Source organism: Scophthalmus maximus, chromosome 5 (genome assembly GCF_022379125.1).
Source record: "Scophthalmus maximus strain ysfricsl-2021 chromosome 5, ASM2237912v1, whole genome shotgun sequence".
Taxonomy (NCBI): Eukaryota; Metazoa; Chordata; class Actinopteri; order Pleuronectiformes; family Scophthalmidae; genus Scophthalmus; species Scophthalmus maximus.
In genome coordinates this window covers 21,749,127-21,775,872 of record NC_061519.1, presented here as the reverse complement: position 1 = coordinate 21,775,872, position 26,746 = coordinate 21,749,127, and the positions used below count along the sequence as shown (strand labels likewise).

Here is a 26,746-nt window from a genome sequence, read left to right as displayed (position 1 = left end):
AGCGCGCGCACGAGTTCAGAAAAATCTAGGAAGTAACGATTAGCCGAACTTTTCGACCGGGACAACGAGGAGCGGACGTTACTCGTCCACATCTGACACGAACTGTGCTTTAACAGAACAGCACCTGCGCCGAATTCACGGGAAATAAGTTTGGAATCATTTAAAAAGCGGCGAACGCGCAGTTCCTTGGTTCACCTTTCTTTCTTTCTTTTCTTTTTTTTGGGAAGCTCAGGTGAAGGAAGTTTTTTTTTTTTTTTTCCCCCCCCCCTGACGTGTGAGTGGAGTTCGTTAGCGCCGACTGGAAGTGAAGGGATCCCTCTGTCTTTGTACCTGTCGGGACCTTTTCGTCCTTTAGAGATGGAATGAGTGGTTTGGTGAGTCTTATTAAGACACTTGTTAGTGGTGGACATTTGTCCCCTGGGCGGTGTGTGTGTGTATGTGTGTGTTTGTGTGTGTGTGGGGGGGGGGGGGGGGGGGGGGGTGCATTCTACTTGTTATGGTGCTAAATTTAAAGGTGTGTTATTCTTGATGCAGCAGGTAGTTACATGTTGTACTGTGTGGATATGAGGAAGGCAAAGAGATATTTATGTTTTGGCAAATAAACAGCATTTTACTGTGAAAAGAATATTTAGTAGAAGTGCACAATGAGGTCATAGTTGGATTTATTTGTAATTTGACATTTTCTTCATTTGTTCCCATCACATGCGTGTGTGTTTCTACAGTGGATGCTGGCAGAGGGTCGGCACCGTGAGTGATGCTGAAGCCTGCCTCCGCGTATCAGGATGAGCACTATGGACGGAGCCGGGGCCCCTGAGCGGGATGGAAGGACCCGAGTTGTGCAGATCTATCCCAGGGTGTCCCAGGACACGGCCACCTACTGCCCGCTGCAGGTGAGCGTCGGGGACACGGCGAGGTCGGTCATCCACAATGCCGTGGCCTCCCTCGGGCTGGACTCCAGCCAGAGGTACGCGCTGCTGGAGGTCAGGAAGAGCGACGGGGAGGAGGGGATGCTGGAGGCCGGTGACCGCCTCCTGGAGCGAGTCCTGCTGTGGCCCCCCGAGGCACAGAGGTGGCACCTGCAGGGCGAGGGGTACTACTTCATCCTGCAGCAGCAGCAGCCGCAAGCTAACCTTGGGGGCAACCAAGTGAGCAACACAGAGGACTACGATGACCTCTGCAACCTTCAAACTGTGACTGAGGAGAGCGTTCTGGAGGCTTTACGCCAGCGCTTCTACAGGTTCAAAATCTACACCTACGCGAGCAACATCCTCATCGCCATCAATCCCAATAAGTTCCTGCCTGTGTACTACAACCCCAAGTACGTCAAGATGTACGAGAACCAGCCACTGGGAAAACTAAGCCCTCACATATTCGCAATAGCCGACGTGGCCTTCCGCACCATGCTCAGTAGGCAGGTCAACCAGTGTATCGTTTTATCCGGTGAAAGTGGCTCGGGGAAGACTGAAAGCAGCAGTTATCTCATCCACTGCCTGACCGCGCTCAGCCAGAAGACGTTCTCCACTGGGCTGGAACGGACCATCCTCGGGGCGGGACCGGTGCTAGAGGTAGGTGACTGGGATCCACTGACACCCTCGTCTGCAGTTGCCGTCCACCTCTAGAGGCAATAAAACCTTTAACGGAGTTTGCCTCCTTTTTTGTTGGTTTCTGCTAACTGAAATCAGATATCAAACATACACTATTTCCGCAGTTTCGGATTTCTTAGTCGCAGGACAATCAATCAATCAACAGAAAATTAATTAACAGCAGTTCTGTGAGAAGTTATTTGAAAACACTGGGATGGCTCTAGGAAAATCTATTTAAAAATATTTGGGGTCATCTCGAGCTGTAAACTCTCAAAAACAGCACAAATTAATATATTCATTATTGATTAATCTGACAATTATATTTCTCGATAAATCCTGTGATCTGACACAAAATGGTGAAAAACTTTCATCACCACTTCCCTGAGCCAAACAGGATATACAGTACAGTGCGGGGGGGGGGGGGGTCCGGGGGTCTTCCATATGTCTTGCTTGCTTGACTAGCTCGTCATTGACTGAAGGGAGAGTGGTATGAAAAAAGATTCTGCCCTCCTGACTGATTATGTTGATATCAGTTTGCTGTGGATGATGTTGTTTTTTAAACTAAAGTCTGGAGTCTACATTAAACTGAACCTACATACTTAATATACAAAGTTCATATTATAATCTCCCTTTACACAGGAAATGTATACCAGAACCTTGTGTGTTGGACTTCCTGCAGTAAAAACATCAGTGCAATCAACAACAACCACAAAGAAACTGTCGTCTACACAATGAAAGACTTTTTTTTATTAGTTGTATATTTCTAAGATGAACTGCAACAAAATGATCATCATGTTCCAGTTTGACTGGATGTACCTTTCACATTTTGAATCAGATCACACTCAATCAAAAAGCAACAAAGGGCGAAACAGCATCTGTCAACTTGGAATTTGAATATACAAACGCAACTTCAGTTTCGCTATTACACATTTACATTAAATGGTATCTTTGTTGTTTCTGTGGCCGTCCCATCGGCGCTGCGCTACAGTAGCTGTGTCAATGAGTAACCGGACGCCACATTTCCCTCTGATCTCTGCTTTCTGTTTCAGCCGTCTGTTAAATTGCACAACACGTTCATATAACTGACAAGGAACCAAGCCATATGATTTTTATTTTTTTTAGAAGGGAAATGCCCACCTCTTTAGAACTTGTGTTTTATATGAAACACACTCCTTATTTCTTTCTAAGAGTCTGTGAATACATCAGCAAGTGGGAAGCAAAGGCTTCAGCTGGTTTCACTTGTTTTGAAATGTGAGACTGAAACTAAATAACTCGGTTCATACCGTGTGCTGATTGTGGCTCTTCGCTTCATAACATTTACATCTGCTCCAGCTGCCAATAAATGTAAACTGCGTAGGAACAGTTGGTGTGGAGAGCTGTTGTGCCTGGATTTTTCTGATATGCATCCATTTTTCTGTCCGTTCATTTGTAGACAAATTAATCCTTTACACAAAGCATCCTGGCCTCACTTGGGACTGTTCAGTCCTCCACACACAATCCCAGGGGGGCCGGCCATTAATTGGACGGAGAAACAAAATATGCATTCCTTCCTTCTCTGAACAAATCCAATAGGTTTTTTTTTTTCTTGAAATAAGCAACAGCTTAAGTATTTTTTTTATCTTTTGGCCGAATGATCTCACTGGCATTTAGTTGCTTTGCGCTCATCCCCTAAGACGTAGACTTGAGGAGAGAGAGTGGATTGATGTGATTTGTATGTCTTAGGTTTAACCAGAGGAAGCTATGCACAGATGTTTTCACTTCAGCTAAAATTAGAAATTCAGAGATAAATTCAAGCTTGCTATTATAGTAATGAGGATCATGGTAAATAATGGCGTTTGGGGTGTGATGGTTCTTGAGTGCGGCTGCGTTGGCATCTCGGGATTTCCTTTGCACTCGTGAGTCACACCCTGTGGAACCCGTTCCTTTTTATCTCAAATCTTGATGTCACTTCTCTCACCCCTTCTAATTTTCCAGTAAACGTTATCTCACTAAAAGTGAATTTGTATTGGAAACTGCATGCGATCGTTAACTCCCCGGGGCAACAAAACTGCCATTGTATGCAGGGCAGAGGAATACAGTAATTAATAGTAATTAATAGAACAGTATGTTGTAAGCTGTTTGATATAAAAACCGTGGAAAAAATGCAGTTAATAGCCAGGAAGGGATGACACCTTGCTTTCATTAAATATGGTGGTTGCCTGATTCACTCAGCGGCTGTTGCTGGAGGTTTGTTGCGGACCAGGAAGCGGAGTGCTTAGCTCCACAGGGGGAATGTGGAGGGCGTTGTCTTTTGAGGGAGCTCCAGCGAAGCGGAGGGAACGTGTCGGAACAAGCTCGGCCACTCTGCTGGAAAACCTACACAATCAAGTGTAAATCACCTCGTCTCTCTCGCTCTCTGCCTAAAACCCCATTCTCACAGACGCCCTCTTCCTCCCCCTCTTCTCCCCTTGTTCACCTGAGCTTCAATTCTGGGATTTTCTTTCCAGTTGGCATTTCAGGCTCACATGCTTCCCCCTCTTCCCGTGTCGTCACATTTAAAATGCCTCGGCATATTGGAATGCAAATGCTGCTTTGTTTTTTGTTTGTGTCCTTGGCAGCCTTCATTATCCCACAATCCACTGCGCATCAGTCGTTTTCAGTTGTGGTCAGGAGAGCCTTGTTTACTCACGAAGCCAGGAAATATCGCATGATGATCACATCATTCAGGTGATATTTGATCACTGGCAAGTATTTTCCAATTCTCATCCACCACACTGTCACCTCTCTGTATCGGACACTCCTATTGGCATCGTCACAGCCAACCGGAGTGGCTAATTCAGAGAATGAGTTGACCTTTGTTAGTTTACGCAAACAGGAGCAAGACTGGATTATTCTGAGCTCAAAGCAAAGAGAAGTTGGTGAAAGTTTATCGAAGTGACACAATTTCCTGGCAACTGCAAGAAAAAAACAAAACCTCCATGGAAACGTAGATCGAAACTTCATATCGCTTCTCGCATAAACCAAAGAAATGTGTGCGACTTTCTGTGTGCAGTTTTTGTTTTGATATTAAAGGGCTGCAGTGCTGGTTTGCATGAAGTTTATTATCTGTTATTGCGTGTAGAAGTCCTTGTTGAGTGACCTATATTCTTCTGGGGTGTGTAAACATGATGAAAACTTTATTAGGCAAAACATAAATACAGCAAAAAACTGAGAGGCCCTAATGTGGCTCACAGAGAGACATGTTGCCTACAAAATTATAATTTATATATTCCAGATCTGCATATAACACGTTTGTGTCTTTTGAAATATTGGATATTTTAAAACCTTGAAGAACCCAAATCTAAAAGTTATTAAAATACAACGGGGTCAACATTACTCCGTGGTGTACCTGGTTCAAACCCTCCGGTGCTAACGGTAATTCCCTCTTGTTGGTAGTTTTCTGAAGGCATTCCGGTGATAAATGTGGAAATCTTTGACTTTATTTGTCGTCTGCAGACGTGTCATAATGCATTGTTTTGGTCTCTCTAAAGAATGAGCATGTTCCTCTGAGTTTATTCATCCACTGAAGGACACACCTTTTATATTCATTGTCCTTCAGAGAATAGAGCCACAAAACTAGAACACCTGTGTCACTCTCTCTCTTCCACATACCATCTGTACTTTTTTTTCCCTCTCCAGATTCCTTTCAATCCCCCCCCCCCCGCGCGCTTCATCTAGTATCTGTAAATAAACGTCTATCGATCTGGTTGAAAATGAAAGATCCTTCACAGGGAAGGAACATTCCGGTGGCGTGTGATCAGTACAGTATGCAGCAGACCTGCCTCACGGTCTGTGGCGGCGTTACACTCTGGCGTGTTAAGACACAACCCTCAACATAGCTCACGCAGGAACGAAAGTACAAAGATGCCTTTTAGAGGCTGACAGGATTTTTCCTTTTCCTCTTGGGGAGAGGTTTAAACTTGGGAAAGAGAAGCTGATCCAGAGTCAGCAATAGCAAACTAGCAACCGACAATCATGGACGTGTCGTTTTACCCATTGACTTGGCATTTCAGGCTCACATGCATCCCCCTCTTCCCGTGTCGTCTTCAACGGCGTTAACCAATGGATTACCAACATTATTGATTATGTCAAAGGCAAAGAAAACTATCATAAAGGTTATTCTGACCCCAAATAGACATAATCAAATAATTTTGTTCGTCTGAAGAACAGATCTGATTTAAAAAAGATAAAAGATTAGCTCATGAATGGATTATTTGATCGATCGTCACAAGTCATTCTCTGGTTGCAGCTTCTCCTTTTGATTTGATGCTTCTTTCTGTTTAACTTTCCTCTAAACTGGATATCTTTGGACTTGAGACATTTTTAGACCGAACCATTAATAATTTGATTAAGGTAATTAGATAAAATGGTTATTGTTTGCAGCCAAATTCAGTAGAAACAGATTAAAGTGGAAAATCTTCACATTTGTGATTTTGGAACCTGCTAGATGTTGTCATTTTAATTTGATAAAAGACTCAATCCTAGTCAGGTGTTAAGATAGCTATCAATTATCTAACATGGTTGACAAAAAAGAAGTCCTGGTTCCTTTTCAGCAGCTCGCACATTTCCTGTGGAGCCACAGGAATAGTTTTTGTATTTGTGGTGCACTGTCAGGAGAACTAGAGTCTGAAAGGGGAACTGTGCCTTTAGTGATAGTGAAAGAAATTTACTGCATTTACTGTATTAAGTTCTTTGATAAATGAACAAAAGGCTGCATTATTGAGCCTGTACTTTCCATCCATCTAACATGCTCAATATCAGATGTTAGTCCCCCGGATCGACCGCATTGTTTGAACACATCAAAGTCACCGAAGCCAAAAGGCGGGTAAATTGTAACTTACTGTAAATGTTAATATCAGCCGGGTAGCTTTGACATATCCAAAATTAACCATCACATCAAAAAAAACTATTATATTTTCGGATTTATGCTATTGCATCCAAAATTGCAGTCATTGGTGGTATTTTATTTACTTTTAGACTCATAAGAATGACTGTGCCACGAAACATATATATAAATAAGATTGGAGTTGGAGTTGGAGCAACTTCAACTTTGCTGTTACATGGAAACCGTGTCCTGCTGCCCACAAACCAAACTCATTTGTTTTATAGCTCCTCTGTGCAGCCGACATTTACAGTGTTTAGGTCTCGGTGCCAGTGTCCGTGACAAACATGGCAACACATTTTTGAATGTTTGTTTAAGTGAAAACGTATGTTCCCTATGTTTCAAACAGGCCTTTGGCAACGCCATGACTGCAGAGAATAACAACTCCAGTCGCTTTGGGAAGTTCATCCAGCTCAACTACCTGGAGAGCGGTGTCATCAGAGGGTGAGGCGCCATCTTTTTTATTTTTCTCAACAACCTTCCGTTCTCCTTTTAATTAATCTTCTGGGCTTCTGCAGCACAGTAAACGGTTTATTTTGTTTGATATGGTTGTTTAGTTTACCACAGTTCATTTTTCTTCCTATGTGATAATTAATCAATGTTGGCCACCTCGCCAAATCTTTTCAGGTTTTGTTGACATTCTCCTCTTGTGTGTCTCTTGCAGGGCAGTTATTGAGAAGTACCTACTTGAAAAGTGCCGCCTGGTGTCCAGAGACAAGAGAGAGAGGTGTGATGAAGTCAGATGGCATGTTTGAATTCCTCCGAGAAATACGCCTCGCTCACATTTTAATAGAAAAATCTGGGCACGGAAATTAATCTCTACTCGGACGCTTGCTCACACTATCACCAATTTGTACCTGCGCCCTGATCTGTAGTAGAGGTCATGAAAAGCAGATCACACTCAAAACACACCTTTACAGTGAAAGGTTGAGTAAATAACAAAGAGTCAAAGGGAAACATGCATGCGTCCTAACCTGACTGTATCTGTGCCCTGTGGCCTCTGACCCGCAGAAACTACCACGTGTTCTACTATCTGCTGGTGGGAGCGTCCAAAGACGAGCAGAAGGAGTTTCATCTATTAACGCCACAAGATTATCTCTACCTCAAGCAGGTACCTTTGATCCACAACCTTTACAGCAGCAGTGAGGAGGAGGAGGAGGAGGAGAAGGATAGGGAAGACACAATGTGTCATTTTATGTTGTCAAATGGGGGGAAAACCAGTGCTAAATGTTTTATAGAAACAGAACCATAATATCCTGAAACTCTCAGCAGTAAATTCAAGTGTCCTTCCTGTGTAGTGAGTAAACAGACACTCACATTAAACTGTTAAACTGCACTTCAGCTGGGCTGACAGTGCTCCTGTTTTCCTTCAAAATCCTTTCAGTACGTTGACAGTTTAAGAACACGTCGACCTCCGACTGGTTTTAGTGAACATACTGACACTTAAATCCATTTAGTCTCATTTATCTTTTGTTTTTAAAATGTGTTGCTGTTGTTTGATTGAACCCTGGTGTGGTCTGAAAAATGCAACGGGTCCACCCGAAAAGCTTCCATCAGGTTTCTGGTGTGTTGAATTTAATCTCTGCCATGGTATCCGGTGATTTTGGGAGGGATTCAGTTCTCCACAAACAGATTTTAAAATTTATTTTAAAACATTCTAAAAAATATGTTGGTCAGATTGAGATGGGAATGCAAGTTTTCGGCATATAGGTGGGGGATTGCTCAGCTTTTAGTTTCGGGTCGAGGACCTTTTTTCTTTGTTGTGTTTCATAGCTTTTACTTATTTATGGCTGCATTCCAGCTGCAGTCATGAGTCATGGATAATGCTCTTACACACTGAGAAATGTATATAAAAAAATCTTTAAGTTCAGTGAGCAGCAGCATAATTTGCTGTCAGTGTCACTGAATTAGATTTAAAGGTTTGTGCCTCCCTGATGATGATGACGATGATGCAGAAGGACTCTGCAATTAAACTGCAACCGGTCTTCAACTTTGGAAACTGAGTTACAGGTGTCAACGCAACCTGGGAAATGTAAAACTAATCAAGTCAAGTCGTGCGTTTATAGAGAAAACTTATTTACAACAAATGTTGACCAAAGTGGATTATAGAGAAACAAGAAAGAGATGAAAACATGAAAGTCATTAAGCAGCATAGAGAACTAATATATATTTCAGTGTGACCAGTCATGTCGTCATGTCAAGATGACTTTGGTAAAGCTGTGGAGGAGAGATGATTCTGTTGTTATCTTGTTCCTACATGTACTGTACATGATTGATTATGCAGGGACAGTTTAGACGTTATTTTTTTCCATGCGTTCTTGTTTCTATGCTTATTTACCCCCGTCTCTCTCCATATCCTCTCTTGTTTATTCTGCAGCAAGACCTCCACTTAGAGGATGAGGAGAAACTTGGGCAGGAGTACAAAAGGCTCCACCAAGCTATGGAAATGGTTGGCTTCCTGGCCTCCACCAAGAAACGGTATGTATGGTTTTCACAATGAACAACACAGGTGAAATGCTGCTGGCTGGAGTGAAACTGACCAGTGTGTCTACACCCGACTGTACTTTTTCTGGAAAAGTCAAGAGAAGAGTTGTGGGATGATTGTTAAAAGTGCTTGCATAACTTGTGTTATTTAGAAAGTGTCATTGTAGATTTTTCGTCGAGGACACATCCGCACATGCCACAAGGTTTTAGTCAGAATCTACTTCTCAGTCAGACTGTGTTTACGTGGTTTGACATTGATGTTGCACAGATGCTGTGCACCAGTCAAAAAACTGTGCAGAGAGGTGAACTATTGTGCAATTTTTTTTTTAACTGAACATCGTTGAAGAGTTTCTGCTTTCTTTGCTCGTGTCAGTAACAGGTCAAAGCTTGTCGTGTTCAGCAGGAGAAAAAATGCGGCAAGCATTTTGGCAAGTGTCTGAAAGCCACGGGACATAGTATGCGCATTAAAAGTTCCAGCAGCATAGTTTTGATCCATTCCTGAGCAGACACCTGTTGTGCGCTCACAGAGATCCATTGAAGAATTGGTTGTGCACATGATAAAGTGCATAAGAATGAATTAATCATGAATAGTCTATTTAGGAATGTTTTTACCCCATAATTGTGGTTTGAAGCCACTCATGCCATCCATTTGTTTGTTTGTGTGTGTGATCCATGCAGCATATTTTCCATCCTCTCTGCCATCCTCCACCTGGGCAATGTGACGTACTCCGTGTCAGAGGACACTCAGGTCCTGGAGGTCGGACCTGCCGAAGTCTTGTCTACACTCTCTGACCTGCTCAAGGTTCGTCCTTCAAGCACAACCTACATGACCAAATCATCAACAGATTCATTATCTAGACTACAATTTAATCTTGAACTCTACTGATGCATTACGTTGGAGGAAATCACTGACCAAAGCAACCCCCATCACCACCACTAAAATAGCTTTCTGTGTTGTTTAAAAACAAACGTGTTTCAGCGTTTGTCTAATGTAGTAGTTGTGGTTTTTTACCCTGTCATTTACTATTGTCTGTCCAACAGTATTGTAGAGTTGTCTTAACATTTTTTAAATTTTATTGTATTTTTAGGTGAAAAAAGAGCTGTTGGTGAAGGTTTTGACCAAGAGGCGAGTAGTGACTGCCAACGCCACCATAGATTCACAGTACACACTACAACAGGTATGGCGTTTAAATCAAGCATTAGCGCTACTTTAATTATTCATTCCTTAAGTATAATAATTATTGAGAACATTGTGTTTGTTTATTGTGGACTAGTTGTGCATTAAATATGAGACAGAGTGGTGTTTTATTCATTTGCTTAGTCTGACTGAATTCTGTGCATGCAGGCCCCCAAAGTGCGGGACTCCATGGCCAAGTCTTTATACAGTGCTCTGTTTGACTGGATCATCCTTCACATCAACCACGCAATGCTCAATAGACGAGACATGGAGGAGTCAGTCTCCGTAAGTGACTAATGAGTTTTAAAAAAAGCAAAACTCACCACAGGAAATTAATCAAAATTTAAATGACTTTGGTTTTCATGTTACATTTTATTTTGGTTGATATATTTGTAGGTTCGGTATGTGCATCCTAAATGTCACTAATGTAACAAATTATTTCACATTGTCAGTATATTACTGCCTTTGTAATTAATTGACACGTCTGCCATTTTGTTGTAGTGTTTGTCCATCGGTGTGTTGGACATATTCGGATTCGAGAACCTCCAGTCAAACGGTTTTGAGCAGCTCTGCATCAACTTTGCCAATGAGAAGCTGCAGTATTACATCAACCAGAACATCTTCAAGCTTGAGCAAGTCAGTGTATTTACAGCTGAAATTTCTCTTTACTTTTTAAAATGTATTTCTCTCTATTTCTCACAGTGCCTGCAAATCCTGGAAAAATATTGTTTACTGTTTGGCTGATATCTCAGTGCCAATTACCTACTGTATTTACTTTATACTTGGGTAACGTGATTATGTGATTGTGTTTGAAAATGTTTCCAGGAAGATTATGTGTCAGAGGGCATCGCTTGGCAAAACATTGAGTACAATGACAACGGCGGCTGCATTCAGCTGATCAGTAAGAACTCCACTGGACTCTTTGACCTTCTGGACAACGACGGCAAGTACGTGAACTTTGCCTGGAACATTTCTGCTGCCTTAATTTCTGACATTGAACGTTTTGATGGTTACGTTCAAGGGGTCAAAGAAATCAAGGCAAATGACACTTAACATGATGTCGTTACAAATTGGTCAGCCTGGATAATCATACACATTGTGGTAAATCTATTATTACATTTCTATAATGTCGTCCATCTGTTTAAAAACCAACCTCCACTTTGGGATATCCACAGATGGTGGAGAGTTTAGATGTTAAAATGATTTAATTATAGCTAGTTTTCTAGGCAAACCACAACAAAACATTACATGATTGAGTAATAATGAATTGAATAATGAGATTATGACTTGGTAAGCAATTTTGACTTATAAACCTAAATATATATACATTTTATCTCAAAATGTTCTTTTGTTGGTTTGGGTTTTTTTTTGTTTTCAAGTTTTAGTCTGTATAAAGTTACTGTAATATCTTCATGGTGTATCAACGGAAGCTAAAATTATTGTTAATCCACTTTTCACTGCTTTTGAAGTTGTAGTTTCTCATTTTCTTTCTTCAACTATCATATGTTCAAATGGATATTCTGTCCTCTCTGTGTTTGTTCAGCCTCCCTGAGGCCACAGATGAAACCCTGTTGGACCAGCTGAAACTGCAGCATCAGGACAACCCGCTCTTTGTACCCTCTCCACATACAAAGCCGTCTTTTGCAATCCGACACTTTGCTGGGAGTGTTGAATATCACATCGAGGTGGTGTATTATTCCCACATTAAAAACGTACATTTTCTACGGTATAAGTTTGCCAATCAGTAAATGTACTTTCCACCAGTCCACTGTAAAAGGGTGTTGATCTGCTGTGGCCTTGGTGGATAAAGCAGTGTGGGAAAAACCTGAAACATCTATGTGAACTAAGTGAATGATTAATGCTGCTCCCTCCCCCCAAGAAGGACTGTGAAGTTGTTTCATGTAATGAATGTGGAGCCCCACATATTCCCATTTTTTGTAACTACAGCAAGAGTAAAAGTTTACAGGATAGTAATCATGATTGTTGTGATTTTTCAGGACTTCAGAGAGAAAAACACGGAGCACATGCGTCCTGAAGTCGTGTCTCTACTACGGAGTAGTGAGCGGGCGTTCGTGCATCACCTGGTTGCATCCAGCCCCGAGGCGCTGTTCAGATGGGGCGTCCTCCGAGCCACCATTCGCATCCTCACTGTATTCAAAAACATGGGACGCCAGCGGGCTGAGTCAGGTTGGTAGCTTTAATTGCTAGTTGAGCCACATTTTTACCTGTAACCAGCAGCTACAATCCTCCATCGTTGTCAGTACTAAATATGTTTTCTTGACTGTGAATGTGTTTGCTGCAATAGCTTCTTACAGCTCATCGGTAATTTCATGTTTGTTCAGCTGATTTTTTTCCCCCGAATGAGCCAATCTGCCTTTATACCACCAGCATGTTTTTTTCTCTTCTTCTGAACAATATTCTGATGATTATATTCAACTGACTTGTATTGTCACCACAGGCGCTGCCAGACGAACCTCCCGCAAATCCCTCCAAGAAATAAAACAGCGCAGAAGTGCTATGGACCGACTATCCAGGTAAAGTTATGACGCTGCATTTAAGAACCAATCATTATCTTTTTTTCATGTATTCAGTCATTGTCTTGTGTATTTATTTTTAGTTTGTTAATTTAACTGTATTTATTCAAGAAAGATTAAGATCGCTTTGCTGACAAACAAAAGATAGAACAATAAAAAATCACATTTGCTGATTAAAAAAAACCTCCAACATTTGCAGCAACAGCATCACTCTGGATTTCTCCTTCGATCGCTCTGATGAACATCCTCTTGATGTATTTGAAGATATCTTCGCCAGTTATGAAAACAGGAAGTAAGTGGGCCATATGAATTTAGTTTAAACACGCAGATTTTTTTTAACTAAGTCTGTTTACAGTTTCTCTTTATTGTTTGGGGACTCATTTTGTCTGTATCTTCTACAGGAAGAGTAGAGGAGGTCGACAGAAGCAGCTCATTCCGAAGGTAGTCTTTAAGTGTTATTAAAGTGTGCAGTGTTGTTGTATGTCATTTCAAAAGCAGCAATTAATACTGGATATCTGTAATATACCTTACATCAGCTGTTAGATGTAACTTATTCATGTCTTTTCAAACAGCAACTAATGGATTTACGCTCGCTCCAACATATTGTCGGTCTCACTGCGCACGACCGAACCAGCAAATCCATCTTCCACCCTCACCAGAGAGCGAAGCCGCCTACAGTCAGTGCACAGTTTCAGGTTTGTCTTCCTCTCTATGTAACTTTACTGACTATTAATGTTCTATTTTATCATTCACTAACTTGAAACATATGTGGTAGGGGAAAGTTACTGTCATTCCAAAATGAGATATCCGCCATGTGACCAAAGTGATGCTCACTTTTATCAGCTGATTCCCCTTTAGCAAAGGCCTACCCTAACCCTAATCCAGCCCCAAAAAAGTCCCATCTAACATTTTATGGTAAAGAAAAAAATGAATTCAGCTGTAAAATTTGCTTTTCTTAAATGACTGTATGATGTATCACTCAGGCCTCGCTCAGAAAGCTGATGGAGACGATTGAAAAAGCTGAGCCTTTCTTCATTTTCTGTGTTCGCGCCAATGCTGACAAGGTAACGTAATGTCACGTATGAATCTGTAACATCATCCTGGTGAATTTAGTCTCACATCTTGGCCTGTTAAGCAAAGTTAATAGTTGGTAAAAAAAAAAAAAAAATCTTTTTCAGAGGGAGATGCATTTTGATGATGAACTTGTGCTACGGCAAATCCGGTGCACAGACATGCTGCAGATGGTTCACATCCAGAAGTCTGGCTACAGAGCCAAATACACATTCATGGTAAGAATATAAGTATATAAATATCTAGATACGTAGGGGATATTTATAAATCATAGATATTGTTAAACTGTATTTCTAATACTGTTTTTTCTCTTGATAACAGGAATTTGTTTACAAGTTCCGGATGTTATTCCCAAAAGGAGCGACTGCAACTCCTGAACACATAACTGAATTGTGTGAGAGGATGGAGCTGGATAACTCCACCTACCAAATAGGAAAAAACAAGGTTAATTAAATCATTGCTAATTTCTTATGTCATCATAATAACTCAGCATGTTCCTTGTGTATTACACCGGCCAGAGGGTAAAAGTAACTGTAATGGGTTTTGGATTTAATTTCTCCAAAACTGACACACCATTCATGAATTTTGCGAACATTAAAATGTCTCTTCAGGTAAACTGCTTCATTTCATGCTTAATATAAAGTCATAAAAACACATAAAAGTCACGGAAAATGTATAATGCATGCACTAAAATGTTATACTGACTACAAAGTACAGCTGTGCTTTGTGTTTTGGTCTCGCCTCATTCTTTGCACTGTTCCCTTTCATCTTCTAAGGTTTTCCTCAAGGAAAAGGAGAGGCAGCTGCTCCAAGACACTCATAACAAAGAAGTGATGCGTCGCATCATCATACTGCAGCGCTGGTTCCGTGCTTGTCTGCTAAGATTGCACTTTCAACAAAGAAAAGATGCCACAGTCACCATACAGGTACTGTTTCTGTTCTAACATACTTTAGAATTAAAAAAGGTACTTTCAGAAATCTGCTCGTATGGACTTATAGACAAAAACAACGCTGCTCCCATTACAGTTTTCCAGGGATGTTGTTGACATTAACAAGTCTCCTTATGATGTACATGAAACTTCCAACAAATAAAGGTGTAAGTAGAATGGGACCTCCACCAAGGCCCAGTAGTCTCATTATGAAACCACATTTAAATCCTCCACATCTGGATTTTTATTTGGATCAGCACCAAATTGTACTCAATCACAGATATCAGTCTCCTAAATATCCCTTTTTACATTAAGATCAATGCATTATTCCTTGGCCAAAATGGAATAGGTTCTTTATTGGTCATGTCCCATCCTTCCACCAAGTTTCATGAAAAATCCATTCAGTTCCATTTCCATTTCCAACCAATGGAAAGGGGCAAAACATAAAAACATAACCTGCTTGGCAGAGGCAACAATGCCATAGACTTTAAGAATAAAAGTTGGATGATAAAGTGACCAAAAATGAATTAAAAAGCATTATATCATGCCTCATGAAGTTGACAGAGGATTTCTGTTGTTCCAGAGGAGCTGGCGTGAGTTTTATGAGAATCAAAACCGAGCTGCGACAGTGATCCAGTCAGCTTGGAGGAGTTCCCTGAAGAAGTCAAAGCAGCGTGAGAAGGAGGATGAGAATGTGTCCAAAGCTCGTCTTGGAAGGGACAGGTATACAAACCACTGTAACGATACTGCTTGCTCTGTAAGAGCACCAGCTGCTTCTGTTACATAAATATGGCACTTACATAGATTTTAATTTCTTCTGGTGTAAAACGGCAACTGCAGGATTTTAGGACGGAAGCCAACACATTTGCTGTATTGCAGCAGGTTCCAAGAGAAAACATATGATGATTTTAATGTGTAAATATTAAGTCCACTTTCTTAATGTAACACGACATGTGAAGCATCTAAGTTTGCTGTACAGCCAACCTGACCGGAAATACACCACTTCAATCAAACAATCAACTTTAATCAAAGTTTGGCTGAATGTGCTTGTCTGTGAATTTTTTTAAATTTTTTAATTCAAACAGAAGCACAAAAAAAGATTTATATTGCATTCCTCACATTGGACGTTTTTATCTGATAGTGAATGTTGTGTTCAGGGGCACGTATGCAACAGGTGGAATAGTATTCAAAGGCAACATTATGAGCCAATAAATGTGTTGTTGTTTTTTTACATTTTGTGTGATCAGGACATTTTTACAGTTACATTTTAAACTTTTCACAAATCTGAAACTGTGATAATGTATTAAATTCAATGGATTCTCAGGTTTCATCCAGTAGTTTTAAGGAGACAATTAGGTCATTATTGTTCAGTTTACTAGAGATTAGAATCCACACAGTTATTGAATCATTTCCATTTATATTATGGATACAGTTACTGTAATGCCAGTCTATTGTTTGGTTCTTGTATAACAGCATGACAAGAAAAGAGTTAAAGAGGCAGCAAAAAATGGAGCTCAGCCCCAACAGGACCCAGCTGCTTGACCCAGTCAACGGCCAGTCTGCACAGGGGGACCAGAGCAGGGAGAAACCAGAGGGCAGAGGATCTCCGCCGCCTCTCAACAGACCCTTCTCCTTCCCTCTGGACACCAACGTTGCAAGTGAAGATCGGTCGCCCAGCCCCTCCAAGAGCAGCTCGCTTCAGCGCTACAAAGACATGGAGGGGATTAAGGAGAAGGCTGAGAAGTGGAGGGAAAGACTGAGTGAGGGCGAACCAACAGATGACTCCAGTCCAGAAATACACCGAAGAAATGACAAAAGGAAAGATGAGTTTCAGTAAGTTTCTGAGTTTCTAAATTCATTTGTGATTGGAAGTGTCTTATTTTGGTCCCATGGTAATCCACAGTTTTGCTCTCGTTTCCCTTTGCAAAAAAAAACAGCCGCAAAGGGAAATCCATGTCTGCAGATGAACTGTCAAGGATCAGCTCATCAGGCTCTGATAGCTCACCTTCCACCAATAAGGTAACCTTCATATGTTCAACTACAACATTCAATCCATTTCTGTTTTTGTCCTTAACAACATTAATGTTGAATTCAGCTTTACAAGGTGCTGTAGTTGTGTGCACTGCAAACCTATGTTAAGCTCAAAAAAACCCATGGATGCTCCATATACACATGAATCAAAGAGGGGCCTCCCAGTCTGTGCCTCATCACCTTTCCTGGCCCTATTAGGTCAGGGTGCACCTCCGCAAGCAGCCCAAACGCAAGCGGCGCTTAGCCTTTGCCCGCAGCGGTTTGATGATTAACTTTGGGGGCTCCAAGGAGAGCGAGTACTGGAGCTTTCCGCTGCCTCCCATCAGCCCCCATGTGCCCAAATTGAAGAGCTCGGCCAGTAGTGCGGACGTCCGGGTCCAGGTACTGACCAAGAGGGACACGTTGACTGAAAAGGGCGCTTCTCTGCATGCAGGCGTTGCATGTGTATGTCCCACATGGATTGACGGTTTCATTGTTATGGAACTTTGAATTTATTTCTCTGCAATCCAGGACAATAAAAATGAGCTGTTGCTTCCAAACAGAGGAAATATTAAAGGCTATTTCCACAGCTCATTTCCGAACATCAGCAGGTCCCGATTAGACTCAATACTGAATGCGTTGACTTGCTTTTATGTCAGTGGTTGTTTTTTGTCGCTTCGAAGATAAGGCAGGAATTTGGTCACGGTGGCTTCAACAGTTCTATGTTATTGTGTCATACAAGCACACAAAAAACTAATATGATTATGGAAAATTAATAATTAATATTATTCAACTTTGGTACAGTCTTCTCATTTATTGGTTCAAGGCCACTTCTTACTCGTGTCATTTTAACCATACATGGCAGATTGTATTGATCATAATGTTATAAACTCCTGTTCAACAGGTGATGGCAAAAATCATACTAACTTTGTACAAAGCATATCAAATTATTAATTGATTAATGTGTAAAAATGGGAAATATTGATCAACAAATTTCTAAAGATAGACATTTTTATAAAGATGGTAACATGAATTTATGAATTATGGATACTTTTTGGTCATACTAATTGAAACTAAAAAGGTCAAAGTCCAGGTGGCAGCAGGAGGTGTGTTGCTTTGCACTGTATATAAAAATGGTGAAGGACTTGCATTATTGGGCTGATATTTTATCATGCTTATGGGTGTCTGGTTTGGTGGTGGGGGGAGCTGTGGGCAGCCTTTGGGAGAGATGGGTGCCGTCGGTCGCTGCAGGGAAACATGGTGGGGAAAGAAGGGACTAACTCTGTTACACAGGATATTTGAAAGTTCTGGTCTTTAGACTTCCTTATTCACAAGTGTTAACACATCAGCTTAAAGCACATCCATGTCCATTTAACACTCTTGCAGCTACAGGAAGAACCCGATGGGTCGAGGTTCTGCCTTCCGCCCAGGACCACCACTGAGGGACAACACGGGTCCAACCAATCACAACTCACAACTCCTGACAGGTAAAATGCTTCACTTAACTGTATAGTAAGGACATTTTTGTTATTGATATTACTGAACATTATAATTGACCAAAAAAAAATGTGTCTTTTCGACAGGATTTGGTTTCTCAGCAGATTCCTCAGGAGACGGGTCCCTAAATATTCCCCGACCAATGACTCTCCAACAGATAAATACGGTAACCGGAAGCAGTAGATTTCACCTGTAGACTTATGCAGATATTTTAAATATGCACTTGAATTTTCTGTAGCATTTAGGAGTATTATAAACAACATGTGAATAATATGAGGTCACTGTAAAAGGGACAAGGGGGAAATATTACAGCATGCTGATCATATATTTCCGTTAACTGCCACCTGTAGGTGATTTGCCCCTCATCAACTACCGTCAGACTTGGAGGGCCGTCATAACATGTAGAGACTCCTCCAGATAAAGATACATTCATAAGATCGCGTTTTGATTATAAGAATATCCTGTACATCACCAATAGATATAGTGTTTAAACTTCTGATTCTCATGTCAGACTAATAATGCCGCCTCTCCTTGTGTCAGCCACAGTCACCTTGCCTAGCTACACTCCACATCCCTACCACGTGCCAAGTCAGAACAGTGGGCGGGTCAATCGAAACCCCACCATTCGAATCAGCCGGGCCACCCGGGTGAGCGAGTGGAACACGTCTCTGGACCGAGAGATCACTGACCCCAAGGAGCTACGGAACCTGGACGAGTTCCTCGGGAACCAGGTGAGATCACTGCCTAAGGAGAAGAGAGAGACGTAGAACAGGTTGCTAACTCAGGTTTTTACACATATGACTACAACTTGTTTTCATCATCAAATAAATAGTCAGTTGAATTTTTTTAAATTCAAAAATCCTTTTTTGAGGGACACCCTGGTGGTCATGGAGCCTTAAGGTCCTGACAATTTACTGCAGACATCCTAAGTCTGAGTCGAATGTTTGCTGCATCTCATCCTCCATCATTTCCTGTCTTTATTGTCAAATCTCGAACAAAGGCCTTAAAAAATATCCTTCAAAAAACATGTTAAAAATTACTCTATTATGTTTAAATTTACCTCACATGTTCACAATATTGTAAGTTCAGTGATTGGCTGAAGAGATAACTGATGACAGTGTTTCAAAGTGACATTATGAAATAAAGGTGTGACTGGGAGAAACTCTAATGTGAGTAAAACTTATGAAGAAGGGAAATTTTAAATTAAAAAATATCCTGCTAAATATAAAGTAATGCCAAAACAATATTTAATGAGTCTGAGTGTGTGTATTGTATTTCTCAAGTTATAGGTTCATCCAAAGTAAACAGTTTTAAAATATAGACTAGCATTTTTGAAAATAATTCAACCTAACTTTAAAGATGGACATTAAATACTATAACATTATATACCGTCAGGTGAACGACCTGCGAACAAGAATAAAAGAGCTGTCGCCAACTGAGAGCATCTTCCTCACAGCCACCAAGCAGTTCAGAGAGACCATCAAAGGAATGTACTCCGTCGAGGTAAGTCTTTTTCCTTCTGCTAACGAATGACCAACTTAGAGCTTCATCTAAGGGGAACAGTCGTTATAATAGTCCACTTACAGTCGTCATTGGCACCGTGTGACCAACAGAAGCCCAAGATCGCCTACAAAGATCTGATGAAAGGCTATCACAACAAAGTGAACTCACTAGCAGAACCCAAGGAGAAGGCAGAGGTCTCACTGGTGGTCAACCTGTTCCAGTCTGTGCTGGACGGCTTCATCAGGAGAGAGATAAAACGAGTGGAGTCTGAACCGTCAAAGGTAAATGTGAGAATTTAAAACAATCACCCCTCTCTCTAAACCACTTGGAGAGTATAAACTTGACTCACTCATATATCTCACTTCTGGCTTTTTTTTCAGGCTGCGAAGATGACCAAGAAGAGGAGGAAAAAGGACAAATGCGTAAATTTAATATCTTCATCTGCACTGTTGAGTTTCCTCAATATGAATCTAGTTATTCCACGTGTATTGTTTATTGTGTCTACAGTTGGATAGTCCTCTGGATCACCTGTTCAGCACCTACCAGGTGAATATCATGCAGTCATGTGACTTGTGTGGCTCCTACATCTGGGGGATGGAGAAAGCCTACATGTGCAGTGGTGAGTTCACAGAAATGTACCGACATAAGATATAATAGTTATAAAAAAAAAACTATATATATTTCTTAGAAGTACAGCAATAAATAAACTCTTTTGTTTCTCCTTTCCATTTTAGCCTGCAAGTTAATATGTCATAAGAAATGCCTGAACAACATCATCACAGATTGCTCAACACGGTGCGCCAAGCAGGTAAGAACAGACTTTTAAAATTAATTTTTTAATGTTTCCTAACATCAATTTCTCAAGTCTTCCTGTTCATAAATCTCATGTGAACTCATTTTGTTTCCCATATGATAGGATGACAATTTACCAGGCTCCCTTCACTTCGGGGTGCAGGTGTGTGTCCTCACCAGCAAAGCCAACCCCGTGCCCAAGGTGGTGGAGATGTTGCTGCTGTATGTGGAGATAAACGGCCTCTACACAGAGGGCATTTACCGCAAGTCGGGTTCAGCCTGTCGAGCGAGGGAGCTTCACCAGATTCTGGAAACAAGTAAGACATTTTAAAAATGTTGTCCAGCTAATCCAGTCAGCTACTTTGCAGGTTTGACTTCCACATGACATAATGTTCCTTTTAGTGTTTATTGGCATGATAGGTGTTAAGCAAGGATGGCCTCTACCAGGAGACAATTATTATGTAATGTCAGATAATTTTTTCTCTCTTAATTTCCCTTATTCTGTTTTTATTCATTTCTTTCTTAGCCAAACCTGTAGGTCTCCCTGTTTTCTCAAGTTTAAATTACAGCAATTTTAAACGTTATACTTCTGTTGTTGTGTGGTAAAATTCTACTATAACATCCTTTTCATATTTGCTTCTTCTGCGTGTTCTGTCTTGTGGCATCAGATCCCGAGGCGGCATGTTTAGAGAATTACCCCATCCATACCATCACAGGTCTGATTAAACGATGGCTCAGAGAGCTGCCTGTCCCCCTCATGACCTTTTCACTCTACAGTGACTTTCTGCATGCTGCTGGTGAGTAAATGTTTATAGCATTTTTATTTTCAAAGTAAAAAAAAAACACTGATTGGGAACCACTAGAGTACATTACTGATGGAACGTTTAACCCTGTACGCCGGTGGGAGCAGGGTGTTGTTTTCACCTCTATCTGTGTTTGTACAAAATAACTCAAAAACACATGGACTGATTTTCGCCAAACTTGGTAGGTATATTACTTGGGAGGGCGATCAACTTTTGGTGCTGATGTGATCACGTCTTGTTTTGTCTAAAACCCAAATATTATCAGTTTACTATAATGTGAAATGTTTACAATAATAACATCAAACAGAGAAATGGCAAATCCTCGTATTGGAGGCCTGCAACTTAACAATTGCAGAATAATTTTCTGTTGATAAACTCAAATGCTAATCATTTTGGTTGTACTTGTGATCTTTTCATAAATCTGCTTCTTCAATATGGAATACTAAATTAGCAAATTGTTTGATATTACTCTGACGTCAAAATGTATTGATCTCCTTTTTTTTCACCCTCAGAGCTGCCTGAGAAAGCTGACAGAATAAGGGCTGTATACCAAAAGGTTGATGAACTTCCTCCTGCTAATTACAACACATTAGAGCGGCTGATCTTTCACCTTGTCAGGTAGGATTTTTTTTTTCTTTGTGTAGTTTGTTTTTTGTGGCAACTTTTGTCAACAAAAGTCTAGTGAAATCTTGACCTGTGTGTCTTTTAGGGTTGCTAAGGAAGAAGAGCACAATAAAATGACGCCAAGCTCTCTCGCCATCGTGTTTGCCCCCTGCATCCTGCGCTCTCCTGATTTGGATGACCCCTTCCTTGGTATGAAGGATGTGGGCAAGACTACACAGTGAGTCATTATACTGCATATCCCTCTCCACAGTCCAAAAGTTATGGTCATATATTTTTCATGTCCAACTTTAAAACACTGCATGGGTTCTGGTTAGATACTGTGTATGTACTTCCAGAGATGGATTTTGCCTTCATGGAGGTGCGTTCATCTTTTCGTCTGCAGGTGCGTGGAGACGCTGATCTCGGAGCAGTTCAGACGCTACACGGAGAAGTTGCAGAATATCCAGCAGCTGGAATATGCAGAGGCCCTGGCTGTCAATCAGCTCAAACTGAGGAGGCAAAACACTGTGAGAGGACAATACAAGATCCGTTTTTAAGTGTGTTAATCTGGCTGAAAGATTGCAAAGATGCAAAGTACATCAAGACACACTAGACCAACTATACTACGAAGAAAAGTATACCTACTCACCGAAACGTATATAAATTCATCATCAAAGGCGTTCCTGATTATACCATAAGAGTCAGCTAGTGCCACCTAATGTTAAATGCTGAGTATAAACGAACCAAATAGCTAGATTGTTTGTAACCTGACAGTTTGTGTCACAAACCTAAACTTAAAGATGTAATTAATTATTCTGAATGAATATTGTTTGAGTGTAGTTCGAGAGTAGATCCCTCTTAGAATAAAATTCATGTGATTTGGATCCAGCATGTCCATCTGGCAGTTTGAAACCAACCATTTCTCTGATCTCTGCGCAGGTTGTTGAAAAGCCTTCAGACCTCAATGTTCCAGAGAAAATAGATGGCGACGAAACCGAGAAGACTCTCATGGAACGGATCAAGTCCATCAAGCAAGAAAAGTGAAATTAGTTTTTTTTTCTTCATTAGAGTTAATTGCACTTTAAAATGACATGAGTCTGAAGAATTATATTTTTGTGTTGCCATTTTTAGGGTGGACTTGGCCTGCAGGTTACCTGACCTGGAGCAGGAGAACTCTGACAATGATAACCTGGACTCGTCATCATCGATGAGCACAGAGAGCCTGGAAGACCGTCTGAGGAGCCTTGAATCGGAAGGTCAGTAGGGAGGTAAGGTATTTTCACCTTCCTCTGGGGTTAAGAAGGCAACTTCCCAATAAACTTACTGTATTGTCTTTTTGTCCCACCACTATAGTACATAGTATATCTGATATTATGTCATCCTGACAGTAGCCTCCCTCTGTGCGTGTAGACAGAAGGTCAAGATCTAAATGCACGACAGGAACACTTAGGGGTTCAGAACGTTTGAAAGGAATAATCATGTTGTCGGGGCCTTATTTTACAGCAAAAGTGTTTATACCTGCGCATAATGGCCAAACTCAAAAGGAGGGCAAAAAGCCAGACATCCTGCAGAGCTGTTGCCTTTTGTGTGCCCTTGAGGTCTCAAAACAATGAAACCTGCAAGTAAAGATAAGGGCCCACACTTTCTTCCTGAGGGCATTCACGCTGTTGGACAGTGTTAGAGTAGTTGTGTAAGCAATGAAAAAAAAAAAGATAAGAGCTTAGGAGAGAAACTCAGACCCTGCCACTCTTTCACAATTCTGCATAAGTTACCAAAAAAGTGGGCACGCACTTTGTAGCACCGGCGCCCCATGTACGGAGGCTTGAGTCCTCATGCAGCGGCCGTGTGTTGAATCCGACCCCGGCCCTTTGCTACACTTAACACTGTCCTGTCAATAAAGGTTTAAAAATGCCCCCCAACAAATATCTTAAAAACAAAAAACAAAGGGGGCATTGCTTTGAGAATTTGTCTCTCTCTTTTTTTCCCCCTAAAAGTGTGCACCATAGACTGTGTATATAAAGATAAACGACATGAAATCTCCCCAAAGGTGAAGCCCAAAATAAAACTTGCCACCTCCATGTTCAAGTGTCAATTTATCGGAAAAATGTGTTTTTAACTAGTTTTTTGATGATTTAAAAATGGGGTGAAACGTGGTGACTTACAGCTGAGTTACGATTGCTCAAGCGCGTGTATCTGCGGGACATTGATACAGACCACGATGGCTCCAAATGACCCGCTCAAGATGGCAGCACCCTCATCATCAATCTTTATATACAGTCTGTGCACCATTATTACCGTATTTGAAAAAACTATCAGATCTCTGGTCATCCACCTTTTAGCTCCACCTTTGTGCACGGCCGTTCAGAACAGCTTTACGCACATTTGCCTTCAGACGAGGTTGTCACAGGAGAGCATATGTTCAGACTCTGTGTCCGAATTAGAATAACCGACTCCATTCATAGTTCCCTTGGTTTTTAGTTTTCATAAAAAAGGCTACACAGCAAAAGCAGCACATGGACTTGAGGTGTACCATAAAGCTCACACTGACAGAAAAGCTACAACAACACACACACACCACCGTGTAACACATAGTTATCATACTCCACAAGTCTACTTCTGCCTGTTCACTGCTCACAGTTGTACAGCTTGTACTTTCTGGACTAACCTCTGCTTTCATAACACAACTAAGTGTATACATCCATAGAATCCAGGGATCATTCTTGCCATCATGCTAGTGCATATATATTTTATAGTTGATATTAAAATTGTATTATTGTAATGTGTTAAACCTGCTTTGTTCGCACTGGAGAAGTTGACTCATTGTTGTGATTGTGAATGACTTATTTCATTGGCCAAATATTCTGACTAATCTGATGTCTGTACCACCAGGAAAGGTGACCATGCGATTGAAAACCAAGAAACCCGAATGCCCGCTGAAACCTCCTGACCTGGCAGAGAGAATCAGGAGTCTGATGGCTCAGACAAACGATGAAGGGAGAGCGTTCACATCAGGACAAAGGGCAGGTGTTACTCAATCCATGTGCTTCCTGCCCTGCCAAGAAGACACCTCCTCAACCGACAAGCCCCAGGTCACCAGCAACACTTTAAGCAGGAGCTTTGACGACCTGGACATCCCTTACATAGATGAAGATGAGGATCTAACTTGAGCACGACACCACAAGTTGAAATAGTTTCAATATTCTCAAGTATGTGTAAATAGAAGATGTGTTATGGCAAAAAATAACTGCACTTTGTTTAATAGACTTTTCCATTTGTCAGTGCTGCTATGGAAACAAAGTGCTTTGAGAATTTATATCTATTTAAAAGGAGAAATCATACAGACACTTCCTTCAGGGTTTCTATCACAGATCTGAAGAAGAACCATCAGCAGGGACCACTCACACTGTATATATGTGTATTACTGTATGTGATGTTAAACATATTTCAGAACTGTACAGTTCACATTTTAGAAAAGGTACAGACGATTTCTGTGAAGCCGTTGTCTTACCTTGAGAGAAGAATGGTGCAACAAGATGAGGAGCAATTCCTGATACAAGTACCTCCTTTTCTAATGGGCCATATTCTGAGATGGTACTAAAAGGAGAGCATGTGATTTGTGAAAAGAAAATAATAAGTTTCTAACGTTGTACATAGAGTGATTCTCAATTGTGAAGACTGTGACATTGCATTTTGGGCTCTTGCTGAATTGATTGAAACGATCAGTTGTGCTTTTTTTTTGCTTTTCTTTATACAGACTGCAATGAGTGATTTCTGATTCAATCCCTACAAAGGAAATTGTCATAATGCTGCCTTTCTAGACTGACTGAAAATGTAACTGCGATTTTTCTTGTCTCCGCAAGGCTGTGCAGTTTTTACCAAGTAACCTTTTTTTTTAAAATATGCATGCAAGTACATTTTATGGGGGTTAGGAATTATGTATATTGTGGTGGATTTTGACTTTTGTTGCCAACAAAAATTAACTGACCAATTTCAACTGTCTTTTCATGGGATGATAATACTAAAAACACACTGTCTATACTTTTGCAAAAACTTTGACCAATTATTCCTCTTTGACATCAACATGCTGAACTGCGTTCTTTGATGTTGTCAACAGACAAACAACTGACACACCTCTTTGGAACGCAATTTACTTTCAATAGCAGGACAAATTACAGCCTCCGAAGGGATCAAGTTAAATTAACACCTCAGTTTCAATAAAAACCGAACATTATAACGTTCTTGAAGGTAGGATCTATCACAGGGCTATTGTTCTGTATTAAGCCGCGTTTCCACCGCAGGAGCTATACCCAGGTGCAATTGTTGTTTTTTTGTCAAGGGTTCCTCATTAACTGACAACTGAGAGTAAATTACTATGAATCTTATATTCTGACTTATTTCAGAAATGGGGCATGCTGTATGATGATTATGTGGTATCTGTTCTTTTAGAAAGCATGATTTTAACATTTATCAGTATATTTCTTCAGTGTGGAATCGCTCCTATTACTCCCACCATTAATACAAAGTAGAAAAATTAAACAGTAAACACGGTATTATAATCAACTATAGGGATGTTCTATCAAAGTTTAGTGTATGTTAATACTGAACTGTGTTCATTGTGTAAATAGAATTAGTTGAACAACTTGTACGCCGCTCTCCAGTCTCCATATAAGGCATTTCCTCTTTGTTACCCGCGTTTACAAATCACAATTTGAGCATAATACCAGCAACGTTTTTTTTCTAAGCCAATCAAGCACGGAGCTTGGGTTTGCTTTCATCACACAACCAATCGCTGATCGGTGTTGCACGTTCGGGGCGGGTCTCTTGTCTGGTTGCGGAAGTCGGGTCGAAGTGAGGTGGGGA

General features: G+C 40.9%; 1 protein-coding gene across 4 annotated transcripts; it reads left to right on the top strand.

Moving 5' to 3' along the window:
- Positions 1 to 25,936, top strand: myo9b (myosin IXb). 4 transcript variants are annotated; one of them, XM_035633286.2, is made up of 41 exons: positions 1 to 374; positions 723 to 1,565; positions 6,833 to 6,927; positions 7,148 to 7,210; positions 7,495 to 7,594; positions 8,861 to 8,961; positions 9,646 to 9,769; positions 10,056 to 10,145; positions 10,313 to 10,429; positions 10,646 to 10,780; positions 10,970 to 11,091; positions 11,688 to 11,829; positions 12,142 to 12,331; positions 12,603 to 12,678; positions 12,878 to 12,970; positions 13,080 to 13,119; positions 13,251 to 13,373; positions 13,662 to 13,742; positions 13,857 to 13,967; positions 14,071 to 14,193; positions 14,526 to 14,675; positions 15,262 to 15,401; positions 16,152 to 16,511; positions 16,616 to 16,697; positions 16,908 to 17,090; positions 18,075 to 18,175; positions 18,272 to 18,351; positions 18,726 to 18,916; positions 19,581 to 19,688; positions 19,799 to 19,969; positions 20,069 to 20,110; positions 20,196 to 20,307; positions 20,423 to 20,496; positions 20,605 to 20,797; positions 21,149 to 21,277; positions 21,796 to 21,901; positions 21,993 to 22,124; positions 22,290 to 22,413; positions 22,826 to 22,926; positions 23,018 to 23,154; positions 24,776 to 24,818. In XM_035633286.2, exons 2-40 carry the CDS (start codon positions 783 to 785, stop codon positions 23,148 to 23,150), a joined length of 5,421 nt encoding a protein of 1,806 aa, XP_035489179.1. In that variant the 5' UTR covers positions 1 to 374; positions 723 to 782; the 3' UTR covers positions 23,151 to 23,154; positions 24,776 to 24,818. The 4 variants fall into 4 exon arrangements, with proteins under 4 accessions (XP_035489179.1, XP_035489176.1, XP_035489175.1 ...); XM_035633283.2 differs by having other exon boundaries at positions 2 to 374; positions 18,732 to 18,916; positions 23,018 to 23,142; positions 24,776 to 25,936; XM_035633282.2 differs by having other exon boundaries at positions 3 to 374; positions 23,018 to 23,142; positions 24,776 to 25,936.
- Positions 25,937 to 26,746: the final 810 nt, after the last annotated feature.